The following is a 26,218-nucleotide window of genomic DNA, read 5'->3' on the forward strand; positions in this document are numbered from 1 at the left end:
TTATTTAGTGTACCCAATTCATATTTTCCAATTAAGGGGCAATTTAGCGTGGCAATTCACCTACCGTCCACATCTTTGGATTGTGGGGGCGAAAGGAGCGATCACAATATGGTGGAATTTAAAATACAGATGGAGGGTGAGAAGGTAAAATCAAGCACTAGAGTTTTGTGCTTAAACAAAGGAGATTACAATGGGATGAGAGCAGAACTAGCTAAGGTAGACTGGGAGCAAAGACTTTATAGTGAAACAGTTGAGAAACAGTGGAGAACCTTCCAAGTGATTTTTCACAGTGCTCAGCAAAGGTTTATACCAGCAAAAAGGAAGGGAGGTAAAAAGAGGGAAAATCGACCGTGGATATCTAAGGAAATAAGGGAGAGTATCAAATTAAAGGAAAAAACATACAAAGTAGCAAAGATCTGTGGGAGACTAGAGGACTGGGAAATCCTTAGGGGGCAACAGAAAGCTACTAAAAAAGCTATAAAGAAGAGTAAGATAGATTATGAGAGTAAACTTGCTCAGAATATAAAAACAGATAGTAAACGTTTCTACAAATACATAAAACAAAGAAGAGTGGCTAAGGTAAATATTGGTCCTTTAGAGGATGAGAAGGGATATTTAGTAATGGGAGATGAGGAAATGGCAGAGGAACTGAACAGGATTTTTGGGTCGGTCTTCACAGTGGAAGACACAAATCACATGCCAGTGACTGATGGAAATGAGGCTATGACAGGTGAGGACCTTGAGGGGATTGTTATCACCAAGGAGGTAGTGATGGGCAAGCAAATGGGGCTAAAGGTAGACAAGTCTCCTGGACCTGATGGAATGCATCCTAGAGTGCTAAAAGAGATGGCTAGGGAAATTGCAAATGCACTAGTGATAATTTACCAAAATTCACTAGACTCTGGGGTGGTCCCGGCGGATTGGAAATTAGCAAACGTGACACCACTGTTTAAAAAAGGAGGTAGGCAGAAAGCGGGTAATTATAGGCCAGTGAGCTTAACTTCGGTAGTAGGGAAGATGCTGTATTCTAGCATCATAAAGAAATAGCGAGGCATCTGGATGGAAATTGTCCCATTGGACAGACGCAGCATGGGTTCATAAAGGGCAGGTCGTGCCTAAATAATTTAGTGGGACTTTTTGAGGACATTAACAGTGCGGTAGATAACGGGGAGCCAATGGATGTGGTATATCTGGATTTCCAGAAAGCCTTTGACAAGGTGCCACACAAAAGATTGTTGCATAAGATAAAGATGCATGTCATTAAGGGGAAAGTAGTCGCATGGATAGAGGATTGGTTCATTAAAAGAAAGCAAAGAGTGGGGATTAATGGGTGTTTCTCTGGTTGGCAATCAGTAGCTAGTGGTGTCCCTCAGGGATCAGTGTTGGGCCCACAACTGTTCATAATTTACATAGATGATTTGGAGTTGGGGACCAAGGGCAATGTGTCCAAGTTTGCAGACGACACTAACATAAGTGGTAAAGCAAAAAGTGCAGAGGATACTGGAAGTCTGCAGAGGGATTTGGATAGGCTAAGTGAATGGGCTAGGGTCTGGCAGATGAAATACAATGTTGACAAATGTGAGGTTATCCATTTTGGTAGGAATAACAGCAAAAGGGATTATTATTTAAATTATAAAATATTAAACATGCTGCTGTGCAGAGAGACCTGGGTGTGCTAGTGCATGTGTCGCAAAAAGTTGGTTTTCAGGTGCAACAGGTGATTAAGAAGGCAAATGGAATTTTGTCCTTCAGTGCTAGAGGGATGGAGTTTAAGACTAGGGAGGTTCTTCTGCAATTGTATAAGGTGTTAGTGAGGCCACACCTGGAGTATTGTGTTCAGTTTTGGTCTCCTTACTTGAGAAAGGACGTACTGACACTGGAGGGTGTGCAGAGGAGATTCACTAGATTAATCCCAGAGCTGAAGGGGTTGGATTACGAGGAGAGGTTGAGTAGACTGGGACTGTACTCGTTGGAATTTAGAAGGATGAGGGGGGGGATCTTATAGAAACATATAAGAGTATGAAGGGAATAGATAGGATAGATGCGGGCAGGTTGTTTCCACTGGCGGGTGAAAGCAGAACTAGGGGGCATAGCCTCAAAATAAGGGGAAGTAGATTTAGGACTGAGTTAGGGAGGAACTTCTTCACCCAAAGGGTTGAGAATCTATGGAATTCCTTGCCCAGTGAAGCAGTAGAGGCTCATTCATTAAATGTTTTTAAGACAAAGATAGATAGTTGTTTGAAGAATAACGGGATTAAGGGTTACGGTGTTCGGGCCGGAAAGTGGAGCTGAGTCCACAAAAGATCAGCCATGATCTCATTGAATGGTGGGGCAGGCTCGAGGGGCCATATGGCCTACTCCTGCTGCTAATTCTTATATTCTTATGTTCTTATAAATCCACGCAAACACGGGGAGAATTTGCAAACTCCACACGGACAGTGACCCAGAGCCGGGATCGAACCTGGGATCTCGGCGCCGTGAGGCTGCAGTGCTAACCCACTGCGCCACCGTGATGCCCCAGATATGTATATGAATTGTTGCTTAATTTGTGTTGTGACGTCGAGTCAAATGGAGCTGGAATGGACCGCATACTAGCCCTGGTGTCCTATAAACGCAGCTAATACGACAATGTGTCCCCATATCAGCTGCAATTTCATAAATTATTTTAGTGCTAAATTTGGACACGAGGGAACGCAATCGAAAGGATATCAATCTGGTATCTCCCAGCTCACAGTCATTGATTTAATTTGTCAGAATGTGAGTGCAACACGGTGACGCCGTGGTTAGTGCTGTTGCCTCACGACGCCGAGGTCCCAGGTTGGATTCAGGCTCTGGGTCACTGTCCGTGTGGAGTTTGTATATTCTCCCCGTGTTTGCGTGGGTTTTGGCCTCACAACCGGAAGATGTGCAGAGTAGGTGGATTGCCCACGCTAAATTGTCCCTTAATTTAAAAAAATGAAATTGTACGCTAAATGAAAAAAAAAGAATTAGTCAGAAAGTTGTGCGTGGGTGGAAATAGTTCGGAAATGCAATTCTGCCCAATTTCTGTCGGAGTTCTGCATAAGGCCACGTCAATGATATTTACCAACTTTTACAGATGCACCATAGAAGACATCCTATCTGATTGCATCACAGCCTGGTGTGCCAACTGCTCGGTCCAGGACAGTATGAAACGACGGAGAGTCGTGAACACTGCCCAATCCATCACACCAATCTGCCTCCCATCCATTCACTCCATCTATATCTCCCGCTGCCTGGGAAGAGAATCATAGAATTTACAGTTGAGAAGGCTATTCGGCCCATCGGCACCCTGCGCAAGCCCACACTTCTATGCTATCCCCGCAACCCAGTAACCCCACTGAACCTTTTTGGACACGAAGGTTTGGCATGGGCAAACCACCTAACCCGCACATCTTTGGATGGTGGGAGGAACCGGCGCGCAGGATGAACCTCACATACACACGAGAAAAACGTGCAGGCTCCGCACAGACAGTGACCCAAGCCGGGAATCGAACCTGGGACCCTGTAGATGTGAAGCAACTGTGCTAACCACTGTGCTACCGTGAAAGAGGGCAGCATTATCAAAGACCCCTCCCATCCCGCATACTCACTCTTCCAACTTCTTGCATCGGGCATGAGATACAATCATCTGAGAACACGCACGAGCAGACTCAAAAAGAGCTTCTTCCCCACTGTTACCACACTCCTAAATGACCCTCTTATGGACTGACCTCATTAGCACTACACCCTGTATGCTTCACCCGATGCCGGTGTTATGTAGTTATATTGTGCACCTTGTGTTTCCCTATTATGTGTTTTCTTTTCTTTACTTTTCTTTTCAAGTACTTAATGATCTGCTCGCAGAAAAATACTTTTCACTGTACCTCGGTACACGTGGCAACAAACAAAATCCAAAACAAAATTTAGTACGACTACTGGTCAGGTACTCCCAATGAATGTTTGAGACATTCCAATGCTATATTCTATCATCCGCTGCACTGAACAGCAACCAGTATTATGATGGTCACTAACGGTTTACCGCCATATGAATCGGACAAAACAATATTATTTTTAATCCACGTAATTGAACCCGACCTCGAGCATGAATCCTACACTTACACTTGCAATTCTTGTTTCCATGGCGCCTCTCTACATCCGTTGTAGTGGAAATTCTGCAAAATAAAGTCAAATATACTAAGGATTTCGAAATGTTGACCAGAACTAATGTTTATTAATTATACACATGTTTTAGAAAGGTGTGAAGTGGGCTAATTGCAGTTATTCAACATTAAACACAATAGCCCTGAGGTAGGCAAAATTTAGTGATGGGCATTCACAATTTTGCGAAGTAAATAGATATTAGAACCTTTCCTCAGCATGGAGATTGGCGGTGGGATGCCCAGTGGCGCGGTATTTAGCACTGCTGCCTCAAATCACCCAGGGACCCAGGTTGGAGTCCGGCAGCTGTGGAGTTTACATGGCCTCCCGTATCAGCGTGGGTTTCCTCCAGGTGCTTCGTTTTACTCCCACAGTACAGGTTAGGTGGATTAACAATGCTATCATTACCCCTTTCTTTTCAGATATGTGAAGGTTAAATGGATTGGCCATGCCAAAATTTCCCGTTCGTGTTCAGAGATGGGTACATTAGATGGATTGGCCATGGTAACCTTCTTTATTCGTGTCCAAAATTATGTAGGTTAACTGGGATTACAGGGCAATGGGGATCGGGCGGATGGGTGTGGGCGCAGTGGTGACCCTATCTGCTGTGCTCTTTCAGATGGTCGAGGATACGCGACGGTCTGAATGATGGGTGTCTGCTTTGTAGGGAATCTATGGATTCCAGAAAGAATGAGAAAGGGGGGCATGATAATAATCACAGACGTCAACCATCAGTGAAGTAAGATGTAATTTTGTAAGTGTGAGAACCAACGTATAGTCACAGTCACAAAATATAGTTGCAGTCTTTGTAGGATGGATTCCCTGGTAGAGCAGTTTAACAAAAGAACAATGAAACGTACAGCACAGGGACAGGCCCTTCGGCAATCCAAGCCTGTGCCGACCATGCTGCCCGACTAAACTAAAATCTGCTACACTTCCTGGGTCCGTATCCTTCTTTTCCCATCCTATTCATGTATTTGTCAAGATGCCACTTAAATGTCACAATCGTCCCTGCTTCCACCATCTCCTCCGGCAGCGAGTTCCAGGCACCTTCTGTTTAAAAAACTTGCCTCGTACATCTCCTCTAAACCTTGCCCCTCGCACCTTAACCCTATGCCACCTAGTAATTGACCCCTCTAGCCTGGGGAAAAGCCTCTGACTATCCACTCTGTCTATGCCCCTCATAATTTTGTAGACTTCTATCAGGTCTCCCCTCAACCTCCGTCGTTCCAGTGAGAAGAAACCGAGTTTATTCAACCGCTCCTCATAACTAATGCCCTCCATACCAGGCAACATTCTGGTAAAGCTCTTCTGTACCCTCTCTAAAGCCTCCACATCCTTCCGTAGTGTGGCGACCAGGGTTGAACACTATACGTGTTTCCCAAACATGATTGTGAATGAAAATCTGTGGTGCTGTATCTTACAAAGTGATTACAATCATTTACTAGAACGACGTGGCTCAGTCGGCAGGAACCTGGCAATATCGGTCACTGGTCCCGGATCAAATTGTGTTAACAGAGAACGGGGGAGTTGTGCATTTATCACAAATTAAATAGGACGGTCAGCATTTGAAACGAGAATTCGGAGGGTTGGTTTTCTGTTTCGAAAAACGTACACGAAACGTATGCGAAATAGCGGTTGCATAAGATGGATCTAGTTCATTGGTTGAACAGAAAGGAAGGGATTCTTGAAGTTGATTCCAGTGTAAACTAATGTAGAGGTAAAAATAGTGCCAGTCTTTGGGAAGCGATGAATGGTGGTTGCCACCTGTCCTGAACAAATAACTGTGGGCTTTGCATAAAGTTGTGAATCTCAAAATAATATGCGTGATGTAATATCCTCACCTGACCAGGTTCTGCCTTTTTTTTCGTCCTGCCAGAATCAAAGGGGAAAAGTTGTTAACCGGGTGGCAAATAATCTTCAATCTTGGCTAATTTATCAAACGTTCAATGCCACTCGTGTTTCAAAGATTTTATTTGGAATCTAGATGCAAATAATAATTTCCATAATATTCATCTGCATTATCATCATAGCCATCATCATCATGATCAACATACCGTTCATCATTATCAGCATCATCATAGCAAACATCATCATCATCACTTTCAGCATCTTAATCTTCATAACAATCAGCATCACCATGCTGATGCGAAAAGCACCAAGTAAAAGCTCAATTATCCACTACATGAAAAACATTGGAACCTGTGCCTACCCAAGAGCGGACCGTTTGTCAGGGAGTGAAATCTCCGTCACTGGCCTATATGCTCGTAAAGATAAATCTGAGTCTAAAGAATAGTGGAAATCTGAGTCGCATTCTTCTATTACATTGAGAGATTCCTAATCGTTTGGCTGGTCTAATATTGTGCACCTTTCCTGAATCGATAAATGGTTTATTTGTCATAAACATCCAGCAGCTGACTCTTGAGACCTTGTTCAACAACTTTGACGCACCAAATCTTAAACTGAATCGGATATATTAAAAAGAAAAATTCTGCAGCTGCTGGAAATCTAAAGTAAAAAGGGAAAATGCTGAAAATGACCTCGGCGTATGGCAGCAACGGCAGAGGGAGAATCGGAATGAACACTTCCAGCCCGTATCCCGTATGGCTTCTGAACTAAATATTTGGAGACATGCGATGGGTGTTAGACTATCTTAAATGGAGTGGACCGGATCGAAAGTCGGGGTTAGGTGAGAGACCTGACAAAGCCAAATCTTGGCATAAAACAAAGAAAGTGTTCATGAGATGGATGTTCCACTACGAGCACTTCCTGTTACATCACATTTATGTCACTATCAGCAACTGTTTTAGTCTTTAACAGCACCATTAAGATTCCCTATGCCCTCTGTCCATCTTTGCCCTCGGTCTAATCTCGCTAGCTCGAACCTATCACTGACCTATTTTCCTCACCAGCTCAACCCCCTGTTCAACAGCACAAGTCTATCATATCTCCCCCTCGATTTAACTCTGAAGATGAGTCACACAAACTTGAATCGTCAATTACCTTCGTCTCTTCCCAAATGCTGCCAAACGTTCGGATCTATCAAGTCGGGTTTGAGAAACGAGTCTTCGATTCAAAAAAATCGTGAAATCACAGAATCCTTACAGTTCAAACACTGCACCAACCATCAAAAAGAGAACCCTACTGAGGTACACTTCCCCGTCAAACCCAAATCATCCCCATAAATTAACCTGCACATACCTGGACACAAATAGACAATTTATCATGGCCAACCAATTTAGTCTACACATCTTTTGGACACCAATGAGCAATTTAGTCAATCTACTTAACCGTCACATCTTTATGGGGGGAAATCGGAGAAGTTGGAGGGCATTGGAGGGCAGCACGGTAGCATTGTGGATAGCACAATTGCTTCACAGCTCCAGGGCCCCAGGTTCGATTCCGGCTTGGGTCACTGTCTGTGCGAAGTCTGCACATCCTCCCCTTGTGTGCGTGGGTTTCCTCCGGGTGCTCCGGTTTCCTCCCACAGTCCAAAGATGTGCAGGTTAGGTGGATTGGCCATGATACATAGCCCTTAGTGTCCAAAATTGCCCTTAGTGTTGGGTGGGGTTGCTGGGTTGTGGAGATAGGGTGGAGGTGTTGACCTTGGGTAGGGTGCTCTTTCCAAGAGTCGGTGCGGACTCGATGGGCCGAATGGCCTCCTTCTGCATTGTCAATTCTATGATTCTATGATAATCTATGACACCCACCCAGCCACGGAGAGACAGAGCACGGTCCGCTCAGATCGTCTTCCAAGGCTGGATTTGAAGCCAGGTCCCTGGCGCTGAGAAACAGCATTGCTGATTAGTGTGCTACCGTGCCGCGCAACTTGCCCAGTATTAACATCATGGAGGAGCGTAACAGCTGCCCGCCAATCAACTCTCGGCAAACTTGAATTACATGCTTTAAAATAATTTTAACTATGCGTCAACTTGGAAATGCAACGATAGAAACATACAAAAGAAACAAATCGCGACTACCTACAGTGTGCGAAACGGACAATTCTATCGTCGCGCTTTTTAAACTGTCGCCACTTCGACTATAATTGAGCATTGAGAACTAGAGTAAAACAGTCATAAGACCATAAGACATGGACGCAGAATTAGTCCACTCATCCCATCCACTCTGCTCCGCCATTCAATCATGGCTGATATTTTCTCACCCCCATTCTTCTGCCTTCTCCCCATAAACTCTGGTCCCTTTTATCTCACCCTGACTACTCACTCCAATACTTGATCGCTTCTGAAGAGTTGATTGCTGGGTGCAGTAACATTGGCGGATGAGATATTGGAAGAACTGGACTACAATGGGCAGCGCTGTAGCATTCTGGATAGCACAATTGCTTCAAAGCTCCAGGGTCCCAGGTTCGATTCCGTCTTGGGCACTGTCTGTGCGGAGTCTGCACATTCTCCCCGTGTGTGCGTGGGTTTCCTCCGGGTGCTCAGATTCCCTCCCACAGTCCAAAGATGTGCAGGTTAGGTGGATTAGCCATGATAAATTTTCCTTAGTGTCCAAAATTGCCCTTAGTGTTGGGTGGGGTTACTGGGTTATGTGAATAGGGTGGAGGTGCTAACGTTGGGTTGGGTGCTCTTTCCAAGAGACGGTGCAGACACCCTGGGCAGAATTGCCTCCTTCTGCACTGTCAATTCTATGATAATCTATGACAATGCTGGTACTCACTTCAATCCAAATGGTCAAAGAAAAAGTGATTTGACAAAAATACGATATTTTTTAACGAAGTTAGTATTGACAGCCGTTTGCTGTCCGTGACGTTCATTAGATTTTGTTCTTGTCAATTCGACTGAATACCAATGCGATGGGTAGGAAATGCACAAGTGCCTCTTTGGTCCGAGTACCGAAGATGACATCTGCTCTAGGCGGAGCCTGATATTCAGTGCTGCTGTTTTCAATGAATCATTACATTGCCTAATAATTTGTTAATGGTGGAACTCGCGTTTCTGTTGTTTCCCAAGTGATGATTCAAATGTTGCAAACTATTTTAAATGTCAATATCCTGGTGTGATTCAATAATGTTCAAACTCTATTGCAGAGAGACGGTACGATTCAAAATTAGCTCACTGTGTTACCTTTTGCAACCAATTTGATGGAGGGACACTAAATGTTTACAAGACCGCGCCACATTTTGAGAATACCAGTTTTCATGGAGTGTCAGTTGGAGTAGAATTTTCTTAAATGCCTTTGTCATCCATAATTGATGGACCTATACCTGGTCAGGCTTCAGAGCATTGGCGAGCTCTGGGAGAGGGTTTTCAGAGCAATTTTGCTACTGTTCCTGTTTTCATAGTTATTTCTGAACCCATCGTTCTGCAAAGTCTTTTTGCTGTTAAATTTCGTCATTTATTTATATATATATGTATATTCCTTTGAAGACGCAAGATAATAAGGCCATATAGGAGCAGAGTTCGGCCATTCGGCCCATCGAGACTGCCCGGACATTTGATCATGTCTCATGTGTTTTTCATACCCATTGTCCTGACTTTTCCTTATAACACATGATTCCTTTACTGGTCAAGAACATATCTCTATCTTGAAAACACTCAGTGACTATTCGTACACTGCCTTGTGCAGCAATGAGTGCCGCAGATTGATCACACTCTGGCTGAAGAAAGTCCTCCTTATCTCTGTTCTAAAGGATCGTACCTTCAGTCTGAGGCTTTACTCGGGTTCCAGCTCATCTTTGTAGGAGAAACAAACCCTTCACGTCTTCTCTATCCAGGCCTCTCAGTGTTCTGCACATTTAAAAAAGATTCCCCCTCCTCATCCCTCTAAACTCCATCGAGTAAAGACTCAGAGTCATCAACTGTTCCTCATATGATAAGCCCTTCATTGGGGTGATCATTCTTGTGAACCTCCTCTGGACCCTCTCGCAAACCAACACATCATTTTGAACAACTCGGTACACGTAATCCGTATCACATTGTGCTGCCTACCTCTCTTCACGATGAAGAAAGAAATGAGCGCCACAATCAGTAAGATGACGATCAAAGCTCCACATCCGACGGAAATCGCAAACATTTGTGCACGAACTATGCCATAGAAAAAAAAGACATGTTAAGAATTAAGTTGAATCTGCAGCATTTGCAGCAGACACGTATCATAGCAGGAGGTGTGTTTGGTGGTGCCTGGCTGATTTTGGGGTGATTTTGACAACGTTGTAATGCATGAACACTATTGCATGGGGAAACATCAGTGTGCTCCACTAATTTGAATTGGAGCCAGATATCTGGGGCGAAATTCTCCCCCAACGGCGGGATGCCCGCCGACTGGCGCCAAAGCCGGCGCAAATCAGACGGGCATCGCGCCGGCAAAAAGGTGCGGAAGTCTCCGCATCTTTGGCGGCCGAGCCCCAACATTGAGGGGCTAGGCCGACGCCGGAGGGATTTCTGCCCCGCCAGCTGGCGGAAATGGCGTTTGTTGCCCCGCCAGCTGGCGCGGAAATGCGGCGCATGCGCGGGAGCGTCAACGGCCGCTGTCAGTTTCCCAGCGCATGCGCGGGAGCGTCAGCGGCCGCTGTCAGTTTCCCGCGCATGCGCAATGGGGAGAGTCACTTCCGCCTCCGCCATGGTGGAGGCCGTGGCGGAGGCGGAAGGGAAAGAGTGCCCCCACGGCACAGGCCCGCCCGCGGATCGGTGGGCCCCGATCGCGGGCCAGGCCACCGTGGGGGCACCCCCCGGGGTCAGATCGCCCCGCGCCCCCCCCCCCAGGACCCCGGAGCCCGCCCACGCCGCCTGTTCCCGCCGGTAAATACCAGGTTTGATTTACGCCGGCGGGACAGGCAATTCCTGGGCGGGACTTCGGCCCATCCGGGCTGGAGAATCCAGCGGGGGGTCCCGCCAACCGGCGCGGCCGGATTCCCGCCCCAGCCCAATCTCCGGGAGCGGAGACTTCGGCGGGGGCGGGATTCACGGCGTCCAACGGCCATTCTCCGACCCGGCGGGGGGTCGGAGAATGACGCCCCTGATCTGACCAGGTAAGGCTCAGATATAAACAAATTGTTACCGATGTGGGAATACGATACAAAAACAGAACGTGCTGGACAACCTTGGCAGGCCTGACAGCACCTGTGGATAGAGAATTGAGCTAGCATTTCGAGTCTGGATGACTCCGGCAAAGATAGAGAGAACGGCAAATAGAATGATATGTGTACTGTTTTGCGGAGGGAGCGTGGAACAGAAGGGCTGGATAGAAGACTGGAGATAGGTGGAGGTTGAAAAGTAGTCGTGGACAAAAAAACTAAGGGTATGTAAATGGAGGTGATTCGGCTAAGAAGGGTCTTGAAAATGGCACATTAATAGATCAGGATGTGTTAATGGCAGAACATAGATCAGGATGTGTTAATGGCAGTGTGTCAAAGGACAAGGAAAATAAAAGAGATGGCCCAAGTGGGTTGGGTTGGGGGAGGGGAAAAATGAAGTGAAAGTAACCTGTTAGAACTAAAAATGGGGTTTAGGGGTGGAGAGATTCCACAGCCTAAAGTTGTGAAACGTACTGTTGAATCCAGAGGTTGTAATGTACCTAATCGGAAGATGAGGTGCTGTTCCTCCAATCTGCATTGTGATTCACTGAAACCTTGTAGCAGGCCAAGATTTCGCTTCCGAAAGGAAAGTCTGACGGATTAATTATTCCAGCTTTTTATTGAATTCAAATTTCAACCCTCTATCATGGTGGGATGCGAACCAGGTCATTACCATCTGTTGATGATTTATCAGTTCAGTTGTGAGATGGACCTGACCCCGGAGAATATATGAAAGTTTTTATTTCTTTGCCATTCGATTCGAATGGACGTCAGGTGAAGAATTTAATCTCTCTGTCACCTTTGCGTGTTCTGCCAGGGAGACTTTAACACTGACGTGTTAAGGACAAACAGACAGCTTCTCTGCACTCCCATGTATGTTATCATTCCTATTAAGTAGTTCGCAAAGACTGGACATAAATTGGTCAAGTGTCCAAAGTCAAGAACTGCAACACATCAGCCGGTAACTGTTTACGATTTACCAAACGCAGAACACAGGCAAGAACCAAGAAATTAAATGTATGACAATTGAGCAAAATCTCCCCAGGATATATACATTGGGTCAATAAGAAATATATGTTGTATGCGAATGAATGGAAATAAAGTTTCCATTCATCAGCATACGGATATTCTCCTCTACAACACACCCACCTCCTCAGACACACACTGTTCATACGCGCACACACGGCAACACACACATTGCTCGTTGATTGCACACATTCCGCTTTAAGCACAACATCCTCAATCACACACATTCCTCACACATACTCTTCACAAACACAATCCTCCTCACACATTCTTTTCACAAACACACAGTCCTCCTCACACTCACACCTCCTCACACTCACACCTCCCCACACGTATTTAACAATCCTTTTACGCACACCTCCTCACACACACACCGCCCACTCACGCACCACTCCTCATGCAGTCTCGCCTCCATACGCACACTCCTCGTGGCACTCACATGCTCCTCACAGAGACACTTGCCACACACACACTCATCCTCACACTCATACTCCTCCTCACGTACATACTCTTCCTTAAACACACACTCCTCCTCACACACACACGCACTCCTCACATACACACTCCTCACACCCAAACTCCTCTTCACTGACGCACACTCTTCCTTGCACACACTTCTCCTCACACACACACGCACTCCTCACACCCACACTCCTCTTCACTGACGCACACTCTTCCTTGCACACACTCCTCCGCACACACACGCACTCGTGACGTACACACTCCTCACAGACAAACACGCTTCTCACACACACTACTCTCAAGCACATTCTCCTCCTCACACACGCACTCATCACATACTCATCCTCACGCACACTTCCCTCCTCACACAGATTCACCACTCCTCATGCACACTCTCCACCATACACATACATCCTCCTCCTCACAGAGACACTTGGCACAAATACACACCCCTCCCTACACACAGACGTTTCTCTCACACACACTCTGCTCCTCACACATACTCCTCAAACACATCCTCTTCACACACACACTCTTCTTCATAGGCACTCCTCCTCAGGCATGCACTTCTCACAGACGCACACTCTCCACAAACACACAATCCCGAGTCACACATCCGCACCTCCTAACATAAACACTCCTCGTCACACGAACAGCTCAAAGACGCAGACACCCCTCACTCAGACACGCGTATCTCACACACATGGTCTTCACTCGCACACACTCCTCTTCACGCGCCGAACACTGCTCCTCATAGACACACACACATTTCTCTCACACACCCCTCCTCAGACTCACGCCTCGTTACATCACGCTCACAGACATTCGTTCTCACACACAGACACTTACACTCACACAGACCGTCCTCCTCTCAATCACACACAAACACACTCCTACCACACCCACAGTCCTCGCACACACGAACACGGTCCTCCTCTCACGCACCCGCACTCCTGACACACATACATCCATCTCCTCACACGCAGACTCCTGCTCATATAAAAACCTTGTTGTAATCGGCGTCCGTCCTGACATTTCGCAACAATCTCGACATATTCACTGAATGAAGAATTCTTACGACCTTGTGGAACGTCTGTTTCATATTGGCAGCTGTAATTTCCTGTGGAATTATTTTCCAAAGTATTGATGGTAAATATCACATTCGATACGTTGACATTACGAGTCTGAACACATGTTCTGTTCTGTCCTTTACATAAGTGAAATGTTCCACCTGTGGGGCGGATTTCACCTTGGCAGGAAATATGAACATCTGCAGTGTTCGCCTTTTCACCAGACTCTGGGACCTTTTTAATGGACGGTGGCGAGAGTTCATCTGTAACACACAGAAACATTCACGAAAATTGTGAAACAGAAGACGAGGTATGTCGCGCGAGAGACATAAGTAAAAAGAAACAAATTAATTTGTTTGATTCCCCAAAAAATAATATTACGTTTTCGTAATGCTGAACAAATATAGCCAATTGACAAGACTTTAATTATTGACATCTCACTTTGCGTCTGCACTTGAATTGAACTCACCTGCTTTCGAAAAGTGTAATTGGCTATGCGATCATGCACATCTCCCAACAATGTATTCAGCCATCAACCTCTCATGGCACTAAATTGTAACCATCCTTCTCCTGAAGGTTGACGCTGGTCTCTCTGGTTGCTATCGCCTAATATCAAATTTAATATGCCTGAGAAACATCACGGATCGTGCCTGCTCTCTTATATTTCATATTAGTCTTTTCCTCCACAACTGCTCTTCAAATCCCCTCCTTTGAATCTCAGATTTAACGCGCATTTGGTTCAGCTTAAACATTTTTTAATGTACATCACTTAAATTGAAATCGGTTAAATTTCAACGGTGTTTTCGTTTGTTCAGGTGACGTCTGCTGTCTGTGCTTTGACCAGAATTTTTTGACAGTCCCTAATTGGACGGAAAGGTTTTGATATGGGTAAAAACATTATATCGGTATTAATTTGAAATTAATTTAAAAAACTTTAATTATCCCAGAAGTGCTGAAGGGGTTACGACTTCTTTATCAATCTGTGTTCCACATACACGCTGTTTAGCCGAAGCTGCAAACTGTAAGAAGGCACCCACAAGGAACTAACCAGATGTTAACTCCCAAGGCCTGTGTACCAATGTGGGTCAGTCCACCATTTGCTCTGGTTCCAGGGAGTCTGCCGATAATGACAGGGAGCTGCCGCTAGATTATATCGATAACTCGAGAGGTGCCAGTGTACAGCAGGGAGGAAGATGATTGAAGACTGCACACCAGATATTGCACCACTGATATCAATAATTGCAAGTCAAGATACATTGTGTGGAGTTCTGCGATGCGCATTGTATGAGGGATGTGACAGCACTGGAAAGGGTCCACATGATGATGCCCGTACTGGAGTGTTTCGGTTATCATAGAATCATAATGTCATAGAACTTACAGTACAGAAGAAGGTCGTTCGACCCAGCCAGTCTGCACCGGCCATTAGAAAGAGCCCTACCGCAAACCCACATCTCCACCCTATCCCTGTAACACAGTAACCCCACCAAACCTTTTTTATAAACTACGGGCAATTTAGCATAGTCAATCCAGCAAACCTCCACATTTTTGGACTGTTGGAGGAAACCGGAGCACCCGGAGCAAAACCATGCACACACGGGGAGAACGTGCAAACACCGCACAGACAGTGACCCAAGCCGGCAATTCAACTTGGGTCCCCTTCACTGTGAGGCAACTGTGCTAGCAACTGTGCTACAATGCCGACAAGCGATGCTGATTCATGGTCATCATTCCATCTATAATTCCAGATTTTTATTGAATTCAATTGAACCATGTGCAGTGGTGGGAATCGATTCTAGGCCCCGAGTGCATTACACTGGGTCGCTGCATTAGTAACCAAGAGACGATATCACTTGGCAACCGCAGCCTATTAGTCTGTATGCCAGCTCTCAAATTCGGGTTCTCAGTTATACATCTGTTCCGTCTGTTGTAGTTGTTCAACTGGAATATAACTAGTTAAGGCACCAAAAGTGACCCTGTGATACTCAACTAGTTATAATTTACGAACCGGATGAAAAGCTCTGCATCTGCAGAATACAATGTGGGCATCGATATGTAGGAGAGAGTGTACTGCAAACATTTGGGAACGCCTGCAGTTACACCATTTGATTGGAGAAATTGAATTGTTCAATTTCACACTATGGAATTGCAATGTGTGAGAGATAGTACAAGGACAGACCGTGTCTCTGAGAAGGCAGTTTTCAGCCGAGAAAAAAGGCCCATTCTACAAAGTGTAACTAGGTGCCATTGTGATGGCCCCAGTCAGACTGCTGATAGGAAATGTAATTGAGATGATTTAATGGCTAAACTCAGATATACGATCACCAATATCACTCAAGGGAAAGATAGCATGCGTGACTTTGGAATGATTGCATAGCTTAACTAAGCAAGCGTGCCTTCAATGTGATCGGGTAAGCATTCTTATATACTATGTATGATGTTACCCGAATCGATAGTCAGGGTTGGATAGCTATAACTAGTAATAAATGACTGGTATATGCTAATTTCCTGCAATGAAATCTCAAAAGTATAACTGTCTGGACCATTCTTGAATCTGGTCCTTTTTGTGTCCGGATATAAATGTTGAGAGCCCTCGCTATAGCCTGTGAATAAAGACCAGTTTTTAACTCCATTACTCCGTCTAGTTTCTCAGGTGAAGTGCACGACAGTCAAATAGCTGTATACTTTTTCCCTTAAGAGCACCTCTACTTTCATGTTGCTTCACAGCGCCAGGATCCCAGGTTCAATTCCCGCTTGGGTCACTGTATGTGCGGAGTCTACACGTTCTCCCCGTGTCTGCGTGGATTTCCTCCGGGTGCTCCGGTTTCCTCCCAAAAGACGTGCTTGTTAGGTGAATTGGACATTCTGAATGTTTCCTCTGTGTACCCGAACAGGCGCCGTGGGGATTTTCACAGTAACGTCATTGCAGTGTTAATATAAGCCTACCTGTGGCAATAATACAGATTATTATTCTTATTTTAGCAAACAAATCCACTTTAACTCTATAATTGTACCATTAACAATTTGACCTCTTGCTCGAGGAAACAGGACGCAGGTCGGGATCGAGGAAGAAGGTCGCATGTCCGATCGCTCCCTCCCGCGATGGGCAAACAAACCTTTTGAACGGACTTTTGCGGGGCATGGCGACCTGGTTAGGTTGAGGCGACGAGAGGGAAGAGGCTCCCCCCCCCCCCAACTCACCTCCCCCCCCCACCCAGGGGCAGCTGGATCAGAAATGTCCGAGTGGAGCGGCAGGGCTCGAAGCGGGAGCAGCGGGGACCCCGGGCCAGGCGGCGAAACATGGCGGACGGAGGGACCAGGGAGCGGAGGCTCACTGGCCAAGGGAGCAGCAGGTGGAGTTTTTAAAGAACTGCTTCGCTGAATTGAAGAGGGACACGTTGGACCCGATGAGGGCGGTAATGGACCGAATGGTCGATGCGCAGGTGGCCCAGGAGAAGGCGCTCAGGGAGGTCGAGTTGAAGCTCTCCAGCCAGGAGGACATGGTGGCGGAGCTGGAGCACGACGGGGAAGAGCTGAATGCCCGCCAGAGGAGGATGCAGGAGCAGCTTGAAGAGCTGGGGAACAGAGCCAGGGGCAGAATATGAGGATCGTTGGCACCCCAGAGGGCTGCGAAGGGTCGCATATGGGGGCATACGTGAAAGGTATGCTCGAAGCGCTGATGGGGCCGGGGGCCTCCCCCCGACCACTGGAGTTGGATGGGGCGAATAGAGTCCGGGCAAGGGCAAGGAGGTCCAGGACGAGGGACCGACCTTGTGGTCCACTTTCACCTGATTGCTGACAGGGAACACTGCGATGGGCCAAGGCGGAGAGAAGCAGCAGATGGGAGAACTGCGAGGTGCGCATCTACCAGGACTTGGGAACGGAGCTGGCCAAGTGGAGTGCAGGATTCGTCAATGTAAAGACAGCGGTCTACAAAAAGGAGGTGAGGTTTGCAATGCTGTATCCTGCGAAGCTTTGGGTTACGTTTCAGGAACTCCACTACTACTTTGAGACACCAGAACAGGTTTGGACTTGTATTAAAGAAAACAAGCTGGACTTGAACTAAAGGGCACTTCGTTTCCTCAGTGCTGTACAGTGACGGTGGTTTGTTAACCTAATTTGCTCTGACTAGCTGCGGACTGTTATTAAAAGAAGAAGCTGGACTTGAACTAAAGGACTCTGCGGGCTCAGCTTTTGTGTGGCGGCGGTTTGTTAAATTATACAGTACTGTAATGTTCTATCCAATATTGTTTTCATCCGGGATGGAGAGCGGGGGCTGGAGCGCGCATTTTGTAGGATGTTTTTGGGGTATAGCATCGAGGGGGGTTGGGGGGGGGGGGGGAGGCTAGAGGAGGCCCTGCGCTTGGTACCTTTTGGCGGGATATCGGGTCTTCGGAGAGGGGGATGGGTTTGGGGCTGGTTAGGGACTTGAAAGGGCATTGTGAGATACAATCAGGTTAATGGGTCCTTGTTATGTGGGGGGAGGGCCCGAGAGCTCAGGTGGGAGGCAAACAGGCGCCAAGGGCAGGGGTCAGCGTAGCTTGCGTAGGCCAGGGGGCCCCAGGGAGAGTAGGAGGAGGGACGGGCTCGGGCCAAGCGCAGGGTTGTCCTGGCAGCTCAGGCCTCGGGGGGGGGGGGGCGGTAGGGGAGTTTTTTTTGTGGGCTGGGTGGGGCAGCCGGGAAGGAGAGCAGAGAATACTTAAGTGGGCAAGGGGGGGGGGTGTCTAGGGATCCCCCGGGGGAGAAGGTCGCTGGCAGACTCGCTGATAACAGCGCAGGGAACCGACAGCAGTGGCACCTGAGGGAGGGGGGGGGAGGGACGTTTAGAGCCACGTTAGTTTAGTTGAACACGTGGGGCAGAGCAAACAGAGCTGACAGGGGACGTGCTTTAATAACACGTTTATTCTTTCCCACTGTTTGTTTTCACTATGTTAAGGGTCTTTGCAGAGGGCCTTTTCTCTCTGGAAATGTTACAAAATTTGTTTTAAATAACAATTTCAAAGCTCCCCCCTCTTCCAAAACCAATTCGATCTCCTATTTTCTTTAGTCATCTTCAATGTGGACCTCGCCCAGTCACTCTGAAAAATCAAACGGATTATACCTACAGGTTCTCCTGTATCGGCCCCCCCTGTTACCTACTCAACGATCTTCAATAAACTGTGAAACCTGATATACGTTCCACATGGCATGTTGGCACTTCGGGTTCTATGGTCGCTTCCTAATGATGCTGCTACAATCTACTCGACGATGGATTATAACAAAATTCCGAACATGGATGCGAGACAATCTGTCCTGTATTTTTCTGTTACACTCATTCCTGACTGCAAAAGCTAGCTTTTGCTATTCTGTAACCCGCTAGACCCTGTTTCGGAACACAGTAATATTGCAAGTTATAACCGAAGCCCCGCTGTCTTCTTACTCAACTCTGTCAAAACAATAGCCGAGGGTGCAGCCATTAGTTCCTGTGGCATTGTCAGACTTTATATGCACACCTTAACCCAGAACCTCTTCCCTGTTGTAGGTGATTGTTTTCAGAATTTCACATACTTTAACTACCCGCAGAATTTGCAAGATGTCTTTGTTACGAATGTAGGGAGACAGATAACATAAACAGTTTCAACGTTTACGCAATTTCTTTCTATTTCAGGATCTACTCATATTTGGAAGCAAATGGACGTATTAGCGAGAGGCAGCATGGTTTTGTGAAGGGGAGGTCGTGTCTCACTAACTTGATAGAGTATTTCGAAGATGTCACAAAGATGATTGATGCAGGTAGGGCGCTGGATGTTGTCTATATGGACTTCAGTAAGGCCTTTGACAAGGTCTCTCATGGCAGACTCGTACAAATAGTGAAGTCACGCGGGATGAGGGGTGAGCTGGCAAGATAGATACAGAACTGGCTAGGTCACAGAACAGTACGAAGTCTTACAACACCAGGTTAAAGTCCAACAGGTTTGTTTCGATGTCACTAGCTTTCGGAGCGCTGCTCCTTCCTCAGGTGAATGAAGAGGTCTGTTCCAGAAACACATATATAGAAAAATTCAAAGATGCCAAACAATGCTAGGAATGCGACCATTAGCATAACCCAACAGAGACCTGCTAATGGTGTTGTAAGACTTCGTACTGTGCTCACCCCAGTCCAACGCCGGCATCTCCACATCATAGGTCATAGAAGGCAGAGAGTAGCAATGGAAGTGTTCTTTTCTGATTGGAGGGCTGTGACTAGTGGTATTCCGCAGGGATCAGTGCTGGGACCTTTGCTGTTCGTAGTGTCTATAAATAATTTGGAGGAAAATGTAACTCATCTGATCTGTAATTTTGCAGTCGACAGAAAGTTTGGTGGAATTGCGGATAGCGATGAGGACTGTCAGAGGATACAGTAGGGTTTCGATCGTTTGGAGACTTGGACGGAGAGATAGCAGATGGAGTTTAATCCGGACAAATGTGAGTTAATGCATTTTGGAAGGTCTAATGCGGGTAGGGAATATACATAGGACATAGAACATTACAGCGCAGTACATGCCCTTAGGCCCTCGATGTTGCGCCGACCCGTGAAACCACTCTAAAGCCCATCAACACTATACCCTTATTGTCCATATGTCCATATAGTGAATGGTAGAACCCTAAAGAGTATTGACAGTCGGAGAGATCTAGCTTTACAGATCCACAGGTCACTGAAAGGGGCAACAGAGATGGAGAAGGCAGTCAAGAAGGCATACGGCATGCTTGCCTTCATTGGCCGGGGCATTGAGTATAAGAATTGGCAAGTCATGTTGCAGATGTATAAAAACGTAGCTAGGCCACACTTGGAGCATAGTATTCAATTCTGGTCGCCACACTACCAGAAGGATGTGGAGGCTTTAGAGAGGGTGCAGAAGCGATTTAGCAGGATATTGCCTGGTATGGAGTGCATCAGCTATGAAGAGCGGTTGAATAAACTCGGTTTGTTCTCACAAGAACGACGGGGGTTGAGGGGCGACCTGATAGAGGTCTGCAAAATTAGGAGGGGCAGAGACAGAGTGGATAGTCAGAGGCTTTTTCCCAGGGTAGAGGTGTCAATTGCTTGGGAGCATAGGTTTAAGGTGAGAGGGGCAAGGTTTAGAGGAGATGTACGAGGCAATTGTTTTCATACAGGGTAGCGGGTGCCTGGAACTCGCTGCCGGAGGAGGTGGTGGAAGTAGGGACGATAATGACATTTAAGGGACATCTTGACAAAGGCATGAGTAGGATGGGAATGGAGGGATACGGGCCCAGGAAGTGTAGAACATTTTAATTTTGACGGGAAGCATATTCGGCACAGGCTTGGAGGGCCGATGGGCCTGTTCCTGTGCTTTTTCTTTCTTTGTTCTTTATTCTTTGTTCTATCTTGCTTTCTCGCCAATTTCACCCCTTTATGACTTATTGAGTTATTTTGGTTACGTCTAGACAGTTGACCAATCCTTATTTCTTCCAGTGTTCTGCACAAATTTGCTTACTGTGTATCTTAATGTAGTGCTTTCAATTTGCTATGATTTGCCTAACAAGCAACTTGCAGAATGGAAATTGTCTACTCCTAATCTTCCTGCAGCTCAACATTCGAGGTCGGGCAGAATGTGTGTTTCGTATCACCGTTTGACATCAAGAATATGTTGTCCTGGGAAAATACAATCCGAATTTGCCAACAAAACAGACAGGTGTATACACTGCATTATTAGTTGTATAATCGACAAATTTAGAGACTGTATGAGCAACTTAACTTTCATCATATCGATTGAAAACAATAGAATTCGATTAGGAACATCAGTAGAAGGATGTCCTCGAGGAATGAAGACGGTAGTGCCATTAGCCGTTGGCGTTAAGCAAGCTCCTATTCGCGTTTGTTGGCAATGCAGAAACACCAAATTGCACTCTGTGTTTTCGAAGATGCACCGTAGGAAATTAAACACATCTATGTGAAACAGCCACTCTGTGTTAACTGGGTTTTGATCACGTCCGCTCACCCGCACTGCACACACTTCCCTTTCTGTATGGAGCTACCTCAGTCTACAAAACAGGCAGAAAAAATACATAATTCATATCGCAGCGTGGAAATGAAATGCTCCACACCTCTCTATAAACTAGTGGAATTGGATGGCAATTTTCTTAAAACATATATCAGGTATTACACAAAAGGCTACTTAAAAACGTAAGAACCCATGGCTTGGCGTTGTATTTTAGCATGGATAGAGGATTTGGTAACTGATGCAACATTGGATTAAGAGGAGAATTTTCAGGACGGCAACATGGAACTAATGGAGTGCGGCGGGGACCCAAGGTGGGCCCACAATTATTTACAATATATATTAATTATTTGGAAGAAGAAACTGAATGTGCTATTACCACGTCTGCAGATAATGGTGAGGATGTGGCAAAATGTCTACAGCGGGATTTACACAGAGTTGGTGAGTGAGGAAGCATATGGCACATGGAATATAATGGAGGGAAATGTGAACGTACGCACTTTGGTAGGAGGAATAAACAAGTTGAATATGATTTAAATGGAGAAAGACTGCGGAAAGCTGCAATACAAATGGATTAATCACAAATTTCACATACATGTTCAGAATGTCATGGGGAAGGCAATTGAAATGTTGACTTTCGTTTCAAAGTAAACGCAATATAAAATAGGGATGACTTGCTAAACTATGCAAGGCACAAATTAGACCACGCCTGGAACACAGTGATGAGTTTGGAACCCGGAATCGAAGAACAGAGATACCATCATGGTACGCAGTCCAGGGAAGGTTGATCCCTGTCATGGACGTATTTTCTTATGAGGGGAGTTTGAGTAGGTTGGAAGCGTACTATTGAAGTTTAGAAGAAGGAATCAATCTTAGTGAGACATGAAGGCTTCCCAATTGAGTGGGCGGGTTGACAGAGTAGATGCTGAGAGGGGAAAGCCTAGTGCCAGAGAGCATCATCTCAGAAAACGTCTACTAAAGCCAGATGACGAAGTATTTCTTCTCTCAGAGGGGATGCAATCTGTGGAATTATTTACTGGACTGAGTTATAGAGACGGCTTGGTAAGTATGTTCAAGGCTGATATAGGTGCATTGTCAATCAGTGAGGGGATGGAGGGCGATGGGAATGAGGTGGCAAAGTGGATTTGCTGATTATCGTATTATTAATAATAATACTACGAATTATATATATATTTTAATTTAGAGTACCCAATTCATTTTTTTTACAATGAAGAGGCAATTTAGCATGATCAATCCACCTAACCAGCACATCTTTGTGTTGTGGGGCGAAGCTCACGCAAACACGGGGAGAATTTGCAAACTCCACACGGACAGTGATCCAGAGCCGGGATCGAACCTGGGACTTCGGCGCCGTGAGGCAACAGCACTAAACCACTGCGCCACCGTGCTACCCACTAATAATAATAATAATCGCTTTCTGTCACAAGTATGATTCAATGAAGTTACTGTGAAAATCCCCTAGGGGATATTTGGGACGGGATGATCCGTGTTCTGATGCGGCGCGCTCTCGTCGTTAGCAGCATCCTCCGTCCCGGCAGCTGGCCAATGGGGGACTGGATTTTCTGCACGCTGCGCCCAGACCCGCCAGCAGGATTCTCCATTATGCGCGGCCAAAACGGAGAATCAAGCCCGTGGAGAAGCCAGCCTCCCATGTTAGGCACCCACACACCGCTGGGAAATCCGCTGTTGTGAATGTGCTGCTGGCGAAGTGAAGGATCACGCCGCTGGAGAATCCAGCCCCATTATCTGAATGAATGCCAAAGTATTCTCAATGAGACGAATGGCCTTCTTCTGTTGTTGACCCTGATGGCCTGTTTGTGCACCTCTTAAAGCAGCAAAGACACTGATACCTCTTCGCAAAGTACCGAAATATTCCTGGATCAACCTTGATCTGTGGCTGCATTCTCCATTCATGTGATGAAGTGTTGATGCCGGGGCAGGTTAATTGAAGTTCCACAGCATCAAAACTGGTGCCGCACCAGCACTTATTCAGGGACCATTAAAGGGCCAACACTGCGCCCCGTGTAACACGATCGATTGCAATTGAAAAATTGAATTCGCCGGAGTCGGAATTGACACTAGAGAGGCTGACGCGCTACAGCCACATATTCACGCTCCACTCCCCAGACACACTTGCCCCAGCCAAGGAGATGGCACTGTTTCCGCTGGAGTGCGGTCATTCCGTAGATGGATTGGCTGGGCCCAGAGGGTCCCTTGAAGTGATGGCCTGTGGGGAGGGGGGGGGGGAAACAAACGAATCGTGGTGCCATGTTCAAACTGGGCAGTCAGAGGCGTGCACAGCCGCATGGTCGCTGGGCAGGCTGTGGGAATGGTGTTCCGTGTCCATCCACCCTTACCCCATGGCCCAGATCGTGGCCGCCCCCTTCTCCACTTACCCTGGAAGAAGCCCCCTGGCCAGTGGTAAAACTGCCAGCCCACTTTCGCGATGTTGGCCCCTCCCACAACCCCACTCTCTCTCGTGCGTGAGCCAAGGCGCTTCCTTCACGATTTTTGAAAGCACAAGTGAACCTTACCGCTTGGAATTCCCCAGTGGAGGTAACAATCGTGGAGACCCGGAAGAATAGCGGGTCAGGCCCGCCAATGATATGGAGACGGCGTTTACTGTACGGGAGGAGCAGAACGCACTGACGCGCGGTCGTGGCACCGGGTGTTTTGATTTTACCTGAACATAGTGGCGGCCACGATTATGGCATCAAACCAGATTCGCCCAGCAATTGGATTTCCCTAAATCGGCGTTGGCTGACAGAGATTCTGAACAACCGGAAATTGATATAAGACATAGGTGAAATCAGACTTGATATAATACCTCCAATATGTATCTGAACGGGGCTGCTGTGATCTGATTCCGTCCATTGTCCATTTCCCACGGCCAGGCACCGGCAGGTATAAGTTCCACCCTTGTCTACAGCAAGCAAATCTTCAAATGGTCTGTTGCATTTGTTTATATCATATTCCTTCAAAACATTATTCGTCGAAAGGCTATAATATTCGATCCGTGTGGCAGGACAGTAACAGCGACACTTCTACGTTATTTTCTCTCCAGTAATGAACTGCCCAAAGGATGGATTTAAAGTTAAGACTGGTTTCTGCAAATAAACTGAAGAAAATACATTTTTAAATGTTTATCCAAGGAAACCAATCCACGCTAACCACGTTATTATAAACTGACTAACTACTCACAACAACAGTAGCGGAATAACTTCAATGTTGGTGTATGGAGAGCTCGGCATTAGATTTTTCAATAACTCACGTTCATTCAAATTAACAGGCATAGTTGTTATAGTTTTTTTGATACAGATCTTGATAGGACAATACCAGTACTTTTAACATCACGTGTCTCACACCGTTCGTTATGGATATTGTGCATAAAACGCTCTGTGCAAAGATGTTAGAATGCACGATCGCCACTCCAAGCACCAAGGGGCATTGAGTAGATATCAACACATTCCGAATTATTTACTCAAATGTTTATAGTAACGTTCAACCAGGTGTTAATCAGCTTTCCCCATTATCAAATCATGTTATATTACAAGTGAGGGCACAATGCTATACTACAAGCATCCTCTGGGAGGATCCTGTTGCCAGCGGGTACTCGCGACACCAGAAAATGGGGGCAGCGGGACGGAGATTCCGGGCCCTATGGTTTTTTGGACAACTGATTTGTCCCGAACAAAGCTACTCAGTACGGGTGATCGCTGAGGCTGGACCAAAAGCAGATCCCGCTGGACTTACCTGTTCGTCAATTAAAGGCAAGGTCATCCATGTAAAAAAATGGCAAAAGCGAAAATAATAACGGATTTTTAAAGAATACTTTCAGTATACCCAATTCATTTAGTTCCAATTAAGGGGCAATTTAGCGTGGCCAATACACCTACCCTGCCCATCTTTGGGTTGTGGGGGCGAAACCAACGCAAACACGGGAAGAATGTACAAACTCAACACGGACAGTGACCCAGAGCCAGGATCGAACCTGGGACTTCGGCGCCGGGATGCAGTAGTGCTAACCACTGCGCCAACTGCTGCCCTTTAAAAAAACGGAAATTTAAATGAGGAAGTGGAACGGACAGGAATTATACACTCTGGGTATGCCAGCCGACAAATGCAGATTCCAATGTGGGTACCGCCACGCCTTCGGGAATTCTGCTGGCGTGAGCTGTCGCCTTTGCGGAGCATCCCTCCGATTGAGAATCCAGCCGATGTCTTCCCGAGGACAGGCATTGATTGATTGAGTTGTCTCTGGAATGTTCTTTCAGGAGACTTGCTTTTACTTTCGTTTTGGTCAGAAGTTGAAGGGTCACAGCTCTGATACATCTCTCTCAACTAATGTATTCGTTGTGAAGATCCGAAGAAAGGGGTTCTCCATCGGCGGGATCAACCGCCACGCTGGCAGCTCACCCAGCGGCGTGCGTTTCCCGATGTCATGGGGGGCCAACAATGGGGAAAACCCG

General features: G+C 46.4%; 1 protein-coding gene across 1 annotated transcript in view; it reads right to left on the bottom strand.

Annotated features, from left to right (window-relative positions):
- The window catches only part of LOC140406572 (uncharacterized), a 93,969-nt gene extending 68,440 nt beyond the window's left edge, over nt 1–25,529 (bottom strand). The window contains exons 1-6 of the mRNA XM_072494571.1: nt 25,503–25,529; nt 24,577–24,793; nt 13,689–14,015; nt 10,110–10,205; nt 6,003–6,030; nt 4,120–4,172 (exon numbers count right to left, since the gene is read on the bottom strand). Coding sequence (XP_072350672.1) covers nt 4,120–4,172; nt 6,003–6,030; nt 10,110–10,205; nt 13,689–14,015; nt 24,577–24,793; nt 25,503–25,529 — 748 coding nt within the window. The remainder of the gene's footprint in view (nt 1–4,119; nt 4,173–6,002; nt 6,031–10,109; nt 10,206–13,688; nt 14,016–24,576; nt 24,794–25,502) is intronic.
- Between the last annotated feature and the right edge of the window lie 689 nt (nt 25,530–26,218).

Source organism: Scyliorhinus torazame, unplaced genomic scaffold (assembly GCF_047496885.1).
Source record: "Scyliorhinus torazame isolate Kashiwa2021f unplaced genomic scaffold, sScyTor2.1 scaffold_650, whole genome shotgun sequence".
In the NCBI taxonomy this organism is placed as follows: Eukaryota; Metazoa; Chordata; class Chondrichthyes; order Carcharhiniformes; family Scyliorhinidae; genus Scyliorhinus; species Scyliorhinus torazame.